Below are 13877 nucleotides of genomic sequence, written 5' to 3'. Positions count from 1 at the left end.
ACATTTCATTTATGATAGTACCTTAAATGCTACATTAAGCACAGAAACCATGCTACTTCATAAATACGGGTACCCAATAGCCTACTTCGTGACAGCTTCCAAACCACCAGATTTCAGTAAGCACTGTAACCCCATAGCAGAATGAGCACATTTGGCTGACAACAGCACCGGCAAATGTGCCTTCCACGGACGCCTGGTCCGTACCAGGCTGGCCATCTGGAGCCACTGACCGCCTGGGGCCATCCGTGGCAGCGGGAGCACCTTCCTGCTGGCCAAGCAGCAGTTGCCACAGGCTTGGTACGAACTTCAGCAGCAGAGATGTATCTGTGGGTATATGGGCCAGGTAACCTTTTTCTAAGGTTGTAAAAGTGGGACATCCAGAACAAAGAACCTTCAAGATTTGGCTACTCTCATGGAGGCACACCAAAATCAAATCAGGCAAATACCAAACTCAAAAGAGAAATTATTTGTCTAACCAAAGTTGCTTAACCAGTGATAAACTAAAGATAAAATATGTTCTTAATCAAAATCACTTCACACTCTGACAGACATTTAACACAGATTGAGGATATCACGTGGAATTCAGTTACTACACAGCACAGGGGATCCCCAAATTTTGGAATGATAATCCAAAATGCGCACTCACTCACCTATAAGATGAGGGCTCTCAACCTGGAGGAGTTTCCTTAGGCAGCATCTCAACCTAAGGGGAGAGTCCCCAACTGCAGACCCACTGCTCTGAGGAGAACCAACTCAAAATGGCTCCCCAGCAGGGCTCCATTTATACTCTAGGTCGAATCTGGTCTGTGGCCATGTATGGTCAGTGGCCTAGAAACTGGGACATTTAATTGGCTAAGGGCCCTGTCTGTCAACCGAGGGACCCCGCCTTCCTGTCCCCCAACCAAGGGGTTCATCAGTCGAAAAGCCTCTGGTGGTATTGAAGAAGAGGCGGGGGGCACGTGTGCACACCTGCCACAGCTGCAGGCGGAATCTCAAGATCCTCCTAAGCAAACCTTGAAAGTTAATAAAATTTAAACTTTCAGAAAGAAGAGAAGCTTAGTTAAATGATTACATCAGAATTTTAGAGACCTCGTCGCGAATTTTCATCGCCTTTACCTTAATCCAGCCTTGATGTAACATAGCAAAAAATGAAAGCCACCAGAAGTCATCTGCTGCAATATATATTTTAATTCAAAGTGAATCTCGACAGTAATACACCATAAATTCTTATTTTGACACTCACCAAAATAGTCACCTGGAAAACCCGCTTTTTGTGACAAAGTACAGAAGGCTTGGTCACATTTAAATCACTGAGAACTAGAAAGAAATACTATCGCAAACTGTAAGAGACATTACATCCATAAAAAATTTTCCCAGTCCTCATATTGTAATATTGCACAGTGCAATTGCTACATGGCGAACTAGTGTAGCGTAGAAATCCAAAGCAAAAAAAAGCCACAAGTCTACAAATTGTTAAACAGTAACAGTTCAAACTTCTTAATCAAGTCTCTATCACTGGGTATTTCTAGAACAAGTCTTCCTACAGCTTGCAGTGTGATTTAACTTTTACTTAACACAAACCAAGTTAATTAGCAGTAAAAACAGAAAAATTAAAAATTAAAACAAAAAAATTAATACAGTAGCATATTTGACCAATAAAACACCCTGAAGTAAAGTTAAAAACCGAACACAAGAAATTCATATAAAATCTTGCAAATTAAAGTAATATGCAGATATGCAATTCCATAGTCATGCAGTGTTTTATTTAAAAAAGGCATTAAAATGGTAACATGTATAAATGCTTCTCAGAGGATTTTTTTTTTTTTTTTCCACAGAAAAGGCCCTTGCCCTGAAAGCTTTTTTTTCTGCAGATGGGCCCCGGACACTCACAGCGACAAGAGTCCGTTCTCTCAGAGCATATTGTAGAATGGGGGAAAAGTCACTCGGTATATTGAATTTAAGCTGTGGCAGGATCTCAAATATTTTTGTTCTTTGAAATGCAGACATTTCTAAAATTACAATACATAGAAAGAGCAGCAGATCTAATTTGGGGCACATTTACAGCAACTTTTTCCTGCATACGACAGGATACTGTTGTGATATACAGATAATTGTGTCAATTTAACAAGCATGTTAGCTTAAAACCCTAAGCACAGTAAAAAGAAAGAACAGTAAATACATTAGACCAAAGAAGATCCCCATGGCCCCAGAAAAAAATGCAGGTTTTTTTTTTGTTATCACAATACAAAATTCATTTCCTCCATTTGCATGGGTGATTCTTGGTGCGTCCATTGCCTGCAACAGAGTAAGCACCAGAAGAAGGTCGCTTCCCAACACAAGGGAGTGAACAGAAAACTATCGGCTGGACCATATAGCACAAGTTTGAAGTGGTAAGGTGGATATCCAATTTGAGCATTTTCTTGACTCCCTATATTTGGGCTTTTATGTATGTGTTGATAAGATTTCAAATTCATCAGGATACTCCTAGTTTCTAATGTATACGTTATATACACACACTTGTACAAAATGCATAGAGTTGATTCTAAAAACACTGAAACTTTTGGGAAAAGTTACGTTTCTTAATTTTCAGTGTGATTAAAAATGTACTGCTGGTATTTTTATTAATTTTTTATGATCTAATACTGTTGTATTTTAGTTATTACTTAAAAAATAAATCAAATGTAGGCACATTTATTTCATTCAGACATTCATTAAATAAAACACTGCTTGTGTTAGTGGAGTAAAGGAAAAGATTACCAGTTATTAGCTTATTGACAGAGTTAAACTCAAATGCTTTGCACTCTTATTCCAGTCAACATTGCAAGGATTGTATTCCAGATTTTGTTTTTAAAAAAAGTTAAGTCAAGCCTGCAAGATGCAGCTTAAGTGTCTACACAATGCCAATATGAAAACATAAAAAAATTAAGTTACATCAATACATCCACTTATATGCAGTGATGAGCTCAAAGTTAATGGAGATAAAATACTGATGCAAGTAACACACCCCAAAAAAACATATCCAATCATCTTCCATCATTTACAGTATAGTAGTTACGACACTTCAAACATGAAAACAAAATTAAAACAAACAAACAAACAAACCCAAAACCCGGCTTCTATTCCATGTAATTAGACTTGTACAGAAATCAGAAGGCTAAGAAAGAACTAGTTAATCACCTAATTTCACAGCTATCTGAAGTGGCAATCGTTATATAGCAGCTTATCTATGATACATTCAAGATAAATGATACAATTTATTACTTGCCCATAAGCTAAAACACAGCCTCAGCTTAATACCTTCTGTAAATCCCATCTCTACACTACAGTATACTTGAGGTCTATGAAAAAGTAGCTACCTTTTATAGGAAATGGATGATTAAGTCTTTGGTGCTGCAAAAGCAACTTCATTTGAACAAAACAAACAAACAAAACCCCCATACTTCCTAAGGGAAAAAAAATAAATGCAAAAAGCATGTAATTTACGTCCCTGACGGAATGTATTAAATAAGCAAACACCCGCAACAGGCTAAAACAAATACTATAATGTAAAAAGACTAAAATCTCTCCCATGCATAAATGAAAGATTGCACACAAAGAACTCACATCTTTTCAAGCTTCAATAGTAAATATTCTGCTACTAGTTATTAAATACTGCATGGTTTGCTCAAGCTAAGATGAAACCACATCATGGATCAACAAGCACTTGGCTTTTTCTTTCATTAGCTAGTCAGTCATGCCTACTGCACCTCTAAACATTTTATTATACCCAATCAGACAAACACTTTTAAAATAAACTACTCAGGTTGTATTGCAGTTCCATTTACCAGTATGAAATACTGTGTTGTGTGTCACTACTCAATAGCTACTGAATCAATTTTTCTTAAGCACTACTAAAGTCTTGTCTTGAAGCTAGATCATTCTGGGGGAAAAAAAGACAGCAAAATTCAGCCACAGCAAAACATGCTGCCTTCTCAATAAGGAAAACACACCCAATACTAAAATCATACCACACAAAACCCAAAATGAGCATTACGCTATCAAAAAATCAGCAGATCTGAATTTTTAAGTGCTGCAGTCCTCAACATTTATATATAAGTAATAACATTAACAACCTCAAATATTTAAGGCACTATGTGTGGGAACAGTTTACAATGCAGCTGAGATTATTAGGACAACAACATTTAAGAGCAATGTTTAGGCTTTTTTTTTTTGCCCATGCAAAAGACACATGCAATGTGAAGAACAACAGCTCAACTTTTAGATAAGTGACTCAACATTTAAACACCAAGATACGCAATACAAACAAGTTACTTCTACACTGTACTGCTGACACATGTGCATCTGTTGCTCTAGTTCTGTACACTGAATGGCTTCCCAAATGTAGACGTGTCTTGCACTAGTTAGAAGGCAATTTTATAAAAAATAGCAGGAGCAAAACCAGATTTCTGCTCCCATAAGTCACCTGTCTAAAGTTACTATATAAGAAGATAACATGACCAAAGACAAGTTATACCAAATGTGCAAAACACATTAAAAGTGAGTTTTTTTTAAAGCTCAGAGTTGTTTAAATTGCACCCAAGTCTACATGATTCAAAAAAATAATTTTCCTGTTGTGCCATGGCTAATATTTAATAAACACCATGTTTCTTCTTAAATCAAACTGTATCATTGAGCTTCCTCAATATACTCTATTTGAGTTCTCACATAAATGGATACTGGCTGAGTTTTGTTGGACTCAATGGAAATCCTGTGTAAGCAGGTGATGCTGCAATGTACGAATGTGGTGGGAAAATTGGTTTGTACTGAGTCTGATGAATGGTTGGGGAAGGTAAGAGACGGGGATTTATGCCAACTGGAACTTGGTGTATTATACCACTGGGATGAGATATATTGTATGTTGGATGTTGTAACAAGGGTCTTGAGGTACACGGCGAGGCAAGGAGGTGGGCAACAGGTGCAGCAGTACTAAGGGGTGCCGACGACGGGTACGGAAGAATAGCAGGCTGTCCTCCAAGGTGGGTAGTTCCAGAGAGACGCGTGTGCAGGGTAGTGGGATTTGGACTTCCTTGAGGAAGGGAGAAAGCATGACCAGCAATGCTGGCTGGGATGTAAGCCTGCTGCCTCCGGTGAGCGTAGTTTCCGTTCCATTCCTGCGGCCCAGATCCAAAGTGCTGAACCTGTCCACACACAGAAATTGGTAGGTCTTAATATTTCTAAGTATAAAGAGAGTTTGAAAAATGGAATAATGCACTAAAACTAGTCAACTTAAAATCAAGAGAAATAGAGACAGGAATAATTAAATGCTTAAACACAAAAAAAAAATATATTAGCTATTTAGATAGTAGCACAGACAGGAAATCTGACAATAAGAGATGGTAAACAGAACACAAGTTATTTTAATGCTCTTGCAAAAAAAAAAAAAAAGATAAAATGCCATGCTGGGCTGTTTTAACAGAAATACCATGTATCACATGAGCAAGGTGCTTATTCCACTCTACTCAGCACTGGCTTGGCATCAATTGGAAGTGCTGCATTCAGTTTGGGCACCATAATGAGGCACAAAGAGGACAAATAGGAGAGAAATTTTAGAGGAGAGCAGAAAAAATAATAAACGGATTGAAAATATCTGAGACAACTAGGCAAACAGAAGTCTAGGGCTATGATCACAGGAAGATGTGGCAATCATTAACAGTTATAAAGAGAAAGACTAAAAATCAATTACTCCCATTAAATGATGCAGACTTCAAACTACATAGGGCATCTACCAAAGAAGGCAGGATCAGCATAGATTTTTGTAATGAAAATAACATTCTACACTTTCTGTCAAGAGGCTGAAGAGCTGCAGTCAGTGAAGAGATTAAAAATTAATACTATGCTGATCATATTAAGGTTTGCTTAGAATTAATTAAGCCAATCCTTCTGCATAATCATGCAAAAGGGGAGGTTGTGTCACCCACACAAATGTTTCTTTCAATCTAAACTATTCAAGTCACTATTGGTAAATCCTCTTATCTACATATAGCATGCTTGCATTTAGTATTTAACTTACAATTTAATATTCACAGTCACTCTGCAAGACTAATACAAACAGGTACTGCTCTTATATTAAATGTACCTCCAGATACCTAACCAAAAGCTCAATGCGGCTAAAGCTCAAAATTAATTAATTAAAAGGGGCTTAAACTTGATGTCATGTGTGAACTTTAGTTCTCAGCCACAGTAGACACATTTACTACGTTGTTGGGTAACAGTACAAGTAGCTTTTAAATTAACTTTGGGTATCTTCCAACATTGGATTGAACTACAATCACCTCTTACCCCCCAACTTCACTACCTGGCAGCAAAGGTAAGAAACAGTTGGGTTTGCTAAGCTCTCTCTCATCTCTGGATACTCAAACTATAAGCATTTTCATGGACACTACTAACATAACAAGACTGAAATTCAGCCACAGTTTTTAGCTGCACACTATGAGCATTTTAGCATTTGGATGTAGAAAAAAAAAATATGCTAAAATATTTTGTCTTGTGCTTCAATTTTTTGTAGGCATTGATAATTTTCTCAGTGTAGCTTTTCTATCATTTTTTAAAATAAAGTCAGCTGCTTTAAGAAAATGACCAAAAGCGAAAGATACTTATGGACTTGCCCAGTAAGTTGAAATCCGTTTTTCAAGATTTGAACACTTCTGTAATCAAGCTGTTGAAAACCTGCAGTTGCCATTGACAGCAATTGAAATTGTGAGCATTCAGCATGTTTGGAACCTCAAGACAGAAAAAAATACTTCTTAGATGTGAGTAAGTACACATACCTGACTGAAGTTTGTATGTTGCTGATGGAATGCTGACGTCAGTTTTTGCTGACGGTTTCCTACAATAGAAGACTGGTTTATTCTTCCCAGGACAGACCGACCCTTTTTCAGTGGCTGGCACGTAGCATCTTCCAAGACATAAATGAACAAGGTTATGTTTTTGTTGTCACTATTCTCTTCTAACAAAAGTTAGACAAAGTTGCCTTTGCTTCAGCATACAGGGAGAAATAATAAAATAATACACTAAATAAAGTCAAAACCCAACAATATTTAGTAGTGTTTATTACAGATTAGCAGGTACATGAGTACGTCAAAACCTTCAATTGTACGGTTACTGAATAAATATTCACATTTCTATTCCTATCCCGTGGTATAGAACGAAGAAAACCCACCTGCACTAACTTACCTGTATTCACCATCTGTTCATCAAGACGTAACCTGTTTTCGAGTCTCACTGGTGGTACCACTACCGTGCAAACAGCTGATTTGGTTTCAGGATTAACCGATGCTCTTGCTTCCTTATTTTTATTAGTATTAGCTACAAAGCCATTTTCCACAAATGGGCTATCGTGTCCTGAAGAGTCTGAAGTTGGGGAACCATCCACCGTATCACATCCACTTTCCTGTTCGTCATCTGACACACTATCAAAAAATAAAAGTACTGCATTGAAACAAATAAATTTTCATAATACAGATGCATATACTACCACATAAAATTTATGGAAGTGTAACTACTCAAAGGTGGCCAAAAATGTTAGATTTTAACTATACAAGCACAGACATTCAGATGGCAGTTCAATATTCAAACTCATTCTACCCATAAATTGCAAGGCTCAGAGAAAGGAGATAAATTCTACATAAAGATTAGATGTGTAACCCAACTTGCACCCACCTTGTAATATATTTTGTAAATAATCTAGTACTTGTAAACCACCTGAAACTTAGACTTTTAGGTCAAATAAAAGGTTGAAGAAGATTATTTCATTTCTTCCTGAATCAAAACATAGAGGTGTCCTGACGGTTCTCACACTAGCAAATGATAACACACTGATCTAATTTCCTTCTGAAATCAGCCACGTCCTGGAGTCTGCAAAAAGCCATCCCTGGAGTCTGTCAGAGTCAGGATGGGACACAGAATGCTGAGGAAGCAATCTGCACAACAGCAGGCAGCTCCCTCTCATCTGCATATCAACCACCAGCAGCTACACTAGACCTTATCTACAGAAAAATTAGGTCTCGCTGAAGCTCCTCCAGAGAGCACTGCCTGTGCATGACTTTTTCACAGATTAAGGAGATAAATGCAACCCTCTATTCACACAGTGGCTATTCCGGCACTTGTGGTCTGTGAAATCATGCTGGTCAAGTGGTACAAATTCATTTATTCAACCAGTGCTTTTACCAAAGCAGCTGGAAGGGGAAAGGTAGAGAAACCAACTCACAAAAAAAGCCCTTGCTAACACTTATTGAAGCTCCATGTTTGTATCAGAAGATGGTAGATGCCAGCTGCCAGAAGCGAGACCACAGTTCAGTCAGTGGAACCAGAACCAAATACCTTGTAGGCAGCAAGTAGTAAACAACTTGGGAAATGAAACTAATTTACAATGAGGTATACTGCCAGAAAATATATTAATCTCCTTTATATATTATTTATTACACAACCAAAAGGTACATCACAGATGCATCACTAACAACAAGAAGAAAGAAATTTAACTAGTCCTCAACTGGGATTGTGCCAGGTATCAATTACGTAGATAATAAAAGATATCCTTCACTTAATGGAGCTAAAATGAACAGTATGGGGTGATGAATAAGTAAGTGTAGATGCTAACAAAGTTCCCCGCTAGAGAGGATAGGCATGAGGATTAAGGATTTCTATAAACTAGAAAAACATGAAAACCCCAGTTTGTAGTAAAAATTGGTGGAATGCATGCTTAACTTAAAACATGCAAGAAACAGCAGTGAATTCACTAACCCCTAAACATATGGTCAAGTCCTTTGGTGACTTTATAGCTAATGTAACATGTCCTTATAGCATGGTGATTAAATTAAGACAATATAAATAAAACTATTCATAAAATTAAATTTTTTTGTGTGAAAAGTACTTTGACATGAGTAGCTACAATTAAAATTTCAACATATTAGAACCAGAAGGGCAGGGACTGAAATAAGAGGAAAAGCCACCTGCAGGTGCCCCAGTCAGAGCATCCCAAGTCAGTGGGATCTTCTGACTGTGTCATAGGTCCGTGTTTTATGAGTGTCACACAAGATAGATGCTGTAGTGTCAAGCTCTCAGGTACTGTAGAAAAAAATGCCATAGAACAGTTCAGATGTATATTGAATGTTTTTCTAAGAGTGAATTTTGAATAATGTGCAAAAATGAAGGCTTAAGCTAGACATCAAGCAGTGAGGATAAAAATATTTAAAAGCAGCTCATATGAACAGTCTTCACATCACTGAGGCTTATGTTTGGTAGAAGGAAAAAAGGCACCAATGTCATTAAAGATTACAATACAAGATACACAATGGGAGAACAAGAGAGTGCAAAAATTAAAGATGTTCTGGTAACTTCACATCTGTCACATCCTACTTTGGCTTACTTAATTTTGCAACCTTAGAAGTTTTTTGTTCTAAAGGAAGTTGCATGCAACGTATCTATATTTTCTGTGTAAACACCATTCATTCAGTATTCTGAAAACTTTCACTGTAGCAAGACAGATCTGTTAGGAATGATAAAATAACAGTCTATGCTGTGCAACTGCAGGCCAGTAGGTTAATATTTAAATACATCATTTATCCTCACCAAATGACAACATAATAAAACTTTTGCATTTTTAGTACAAACTGAGTCTGCTGTATACTAGGATCTTTCTTTTTATTGAAAGGAGCACAACTTTTTACCTGTTGGATCTCTTGCAAGGAGATGGACTAGACTGTCCCGAGGAGCTAGTACTCAGAGTGCTATCAGGACTGCTGAGAGAACACACACGGTCAATGTTCAGGGTGTTCTGGCAGGCTTCACAGTCAAGGCTATCTTTACACCTAGGACACAAAAAGAAAGTGAGCAAACATATCATCTCTCATTCGTTCTTTCCATACACCCCTGACTTAGGTGTAATTATGGAATAAAAAGGTGTCAAATATTAGAAAAGGTCCTTTAAATGTAAATTAATATCCAATTGCTTGTTTCTTTTAAATTCAAAAATGGATTTTAAACCTTTTCAGTGTTCTTCTGGAAATTTTAAACTAAACATGCATTTTTTGAAACCTACTAAATTAATAAATTTTTTACTGAATCAATACTAAAACAAGTAGAGAAAAAGATTTTACTACGACAGTTCAGAGCCTTGAAACATTTGGCAAAGCTGAGATTTAAAATTCAAGTTCCTCCAGTTCAGAATCATTACAATTAAAAATAAAGTGGAACAAACATTAAACTTCTAAGTCCTCATTTCAAATGATACATGCTTCTTTGATAGCTTTATGAAAGAAAACTCCTTTGGGGGACTATACTCAGCATCCGCTTTTATAACCAAATGCACACCTTTTCATACTGTTAGAGAAGTATTTTTTATCCATATGTATGTAATATTATCTACTGGATGCTACTGCTAGAATGATAAAGTTGATTATACAAAGGCAGAAGGCCAATCTTCAACAAATAAATAGGGTATGACAGTATGGAGAAAAAAAAAGTATGCTGGACCTAAAAGTACTCTAGTTTGAAAATGCCTAACATATAGATTAATTAGGTAGATTTTGAAGAGTATTTTTCACTTTCAAGTAATACACTGTTACAGAGCTAACTTCTTAGTGAAATGTGATTAGGAGTGCGTTGTTTGTCTTTTTTTAACTCAGATTCATTAAACACAGTAGCTATGCTAAGAGAGTTATATTTAAGTAACACCTTAATAAAAGTAAATGTCGATTCTTACTCTCTCAGTGAATGCATTCGTCCTATGTCATCTTCATCTGTGTCACTGCTGATGGTGATCACGCTGACTGCTGGGCTGGGGGAACTGGCAATGAAGATAGCCTGGCGCTGTTTGGTTGAAAGAGGTGAATCAGGTTCCAGCCTGACTGATGCTTCACAACAGTTACTTTCCTGTCCTTCTGAGTTATGATTGTCCTGTGCTTCTATACAACTTATTCTCTTTACAGCCTTCAGGTTAAGTATCTTTGGAGATATAAAGGCTGAATTTTGGATATTGGTATTTTGTAACACATTGCTCCTGTGAAGAAAACACACCATTTGACATTTAGTGAATCTCTACCAACAGACCTGAAAACTGTACTATTTTCAACAAAAACAAAGCAATGTAAGCTAAAACACCAATTTTCTAAACTAGTACAAAGAAAAACGTAAAACAGTAAACGCGGTCATAAATACTTGGCATAGATAATTTTAGACATTATTAAAAATATCCAAACTACATAATATCCAAGACTGAAACTTGCAACAATATTGAATACAATACATTGAAAATCCCATTTTCTTATAAAGGAAAAAAGAAACTAAAATCCCATTTGGGTGAAAAACAAGCCAACAAAACCCGGCCAGATTTCCTGTAAAGATTCTCCCGAAAAACAAAAGCTGGTAGCCTCCAGATGAAATCCTTGCTTAACACAGGACTGCTGATATTGCCCTTTGTAACCCATGCTTTCCCCTTTATTGAGTGCCCCACACCTTTGCAAATACTTTGTGTGGCAGTGGGGCACATGTTCTTCACCAAGGAGCTGAAGTAGTTTTGGCTACCAGTGAAAGAAAGACTATTCTTAAGATGATTGTAAGGCATACTGCAACCCTGTTAGATAGTATCTCTTCATTTTCAGTTGTCTAAACCTGATACATCCTCATGCACCTAAGCTTAGGAGTATCTCACTAGAGCTACCTCAAAATATTCTTATACTTCCCGAAGGCTATAAAGATAACTTTTCTATCATGATAGGCACATACTAATCAAAAAGAACTAAAACCTCGTACTACTGCAAGTATTTTTCCATTTAGTCTGTATTACCAAAATAATGTTGAAAACTTAGGGCAGAAAGGACAAATTTTCCCAAAAGCCTGTTTAAGTACAATTGTCACTAGCAAACATGCCACTTTTACAGGCTATTCCCCTGCCCACTGAACAGCAACTAAAGCTACACTATCTTTGAATGTTAGAAATATTCTACCAACCTGTTCTGACACAGTTTGTTCCTCTTGGTAGCTGCAGGCTGAGGCCAGACAACATGTGCAATGCCCACACTAATTGGCTGAGGGGCAGATAAGGTTATCTGATGTGTTAAAAGAGGCTGCGGTATCATTGAATTGTAATGGGTGCCCTGGGTAATCATCTTCCTGAGGAAAAGTAAAGGAAGTTTTAAATTGCAAGTCATTTGCATCAGTATCCATTGTTAAATCAAAGCCATCAATGTATTGTACAAAAATATGCAGACTTACCCCCAGTCTCCAAGCCTCTGTGGGCCAGCCACAGGATCAGAGGCCAGAGATGTAGCAGGAGCTGCCACTGGTGCTACTTGCTGCCAGGCAGGAACCAGTATTTGCTGCGTCTGATTTGACCACGTCTGTTGTGAAGCAGAGAAGATTTCATGACACAGACAGCGACTGAATTTACATTAGCTGCAAGTAGTTCAGCACAAAACAGAAGAGGGACTGCAATAGAAGTCCACAGGGCAAAAATACTTACTAACTAATAATAAAGCAAGTAAGATTTTTACTTTAAAGCCAACCTGAGAAAGGATTCCTGTTCGAATTTGTAGCGGCTGAATTGTGTGGGCTTGGGTCACCAACGGAACTGCGTTATCCACCCTCAGGGAGAAACTGGTGGGTTTACTATGGTTTGTAGGAATTCCTGTCGGGAAGAAAAACACATACCCAAGGTTTAAGAAAAACACCGGTCTTGCATATATTTTCTGAGCAAAATGCAAACAAAGGATAATTTTATAACATTTTACTTTTTTTTTTCTTTATGTGTTTATAATCTAATTCCATAATTTACGCTTTCAAGCCAAATAAATCAACACCTAAAAGATTTTCGTGCTGTTACTTATCTGCACAAATATTTGATGTTGTAATTTCCAGAAATAGCTGCCAATAGCTACTATTTGGAATCAGACTACTAGAAAGTGGAATGACTTTGGCAGAAAGTTCTGCAAAGCTAAGCATTTACTCTTTATCACAAATTACATTACAAGTATTTGAAAGGAAGCAGACAAAAGTAAGCAGAACTGAATTTCAAAGCTTCTCACAACTGACTCCTGCACATCTCATGCTCTGTATTTACAGCTAGCTGAAACCCATTCCTCTTAGCTTTTACAGCTAGCAGTGCCACACGTATAATACTCCCATTCGTTACCATCTCTTTTGTGGTAAACAATGTAAAGTTTCCTGTGTATGCCATCAAATATTTGCAGTAGAATCCATGATCCTATTCCTCCCTTCATCAAAATAATGTCAACTGTAGCACTGTTGGAATATTATCACAAGAGCATAATAGGAAAAAGATGCATCTCATGCTCTGTATAGATTTCATTATTGTCACAGGAAACTAACAGACATATAGCAACGCTGCAATGTTTACAACTAATAATAATTTTTTACATAATAGTGTTAAACTAAAACGAAAGAGGAATTTTTTTCAACAGATATTGCAACAGAACAGCTATGCTAGAAGAAAATACTGGCTAGGCAAATATACTAATTTAATCTCCTAACTGCACTTTGTGTCTTGTGCTTCAGTCAAAGACTAAGCAATGGTTGTTTGGAGGTAACTACTAAAGACCTACTAAACTAAAGATTAGAAGTGGTTTCTTCAATCTTTACAATAAAGGATGAAACAAAATCTTCATCTGATGTAATTCTCTCATGTCATAACACAATACTAAGTTATAACCATGTACTCCGAAGATTTTAATTCTGAAACACTGTTGACTAATTTTTTCCACACAGCCATCTCAAACAGCAACAGCTTAACTCTGCCAAAAGTAACCAGCTTTAGCATTTCAGATATTTAACAGAGCAGTCAAGCAGGGAAACCTTGAAGCAATGCCAGATACCATTAATATCCC

The 13877-nt window shown here is 37.0% G+C and overlaps 1 protein-coding gene across 1 annotated transcript in view; it reads right to left on the bottom strand.

Annotated features, from left to right (window-relative positions):
* Positions 1 to 2352: 2352 nt before the first annotated feature.
* HIPK3 (homeodomain interacting protein kinase 3) overlaps positions 2353 to 13877 on the bottom strand; it is a 58726-nt gene continuing 47201 nt past the window's right edge. Inside the window, exons 8-15 of the mRNA XM_009697268.1 lie at positions 12540 to 12661; positions 12250 to 12374; positions 11986 to 12147; positions 10739 to 11035; positions 9705 to 9845; positions 7213 to 7448; positions 6807 to 6934; positions 2353 to 5177 (exon numbers count right to left, since the gene is read on the bottom strand). Of these exons, the coding sequence (XP_009695570.1) occupies positions 4701 to 5177; positions 6807 to 6934; positions 7213 to 7448; positions 9705 to 9845; positions 10739 to 11035; positions 11986 to 12147; positions 12250 to 12374; positions 12540 to 12661 (1688 nt within the window). The 3' untranslated portion in view covers positions 2353 to 4700. The remainder of the gene's footprint in view (positions 5178 to 6806; positions 6935 to 7212; positions 7449 to 9704; positions 9846 to 10738; positions 11036 to 11985; positions 12148 to 12249; positions 12375 to 12539; positions 12662 to 13877) is intronic.

This window comes from Cariama cristata, unplaced genomic scaffold, assembly GCF_000690535.1.
Source record: "Cariama cristata isolate BGI_N322 unplaced genomic scaffold, ASM69053v1 scaffold3793, whole genome shotgun sequence".
Taxonomy (NCBI): domain Eukaryota; kingdom Metazoa; phylum Chordata; class Aves; order Cariamiformes; family Cariamidae; genus Cariama; species Cariama cristata.
The sequence above is the reverse complement of the archived record's forward strand: the minus strand, read 5'-3'. Positions and strand labels throughout refer to the sequence as shown.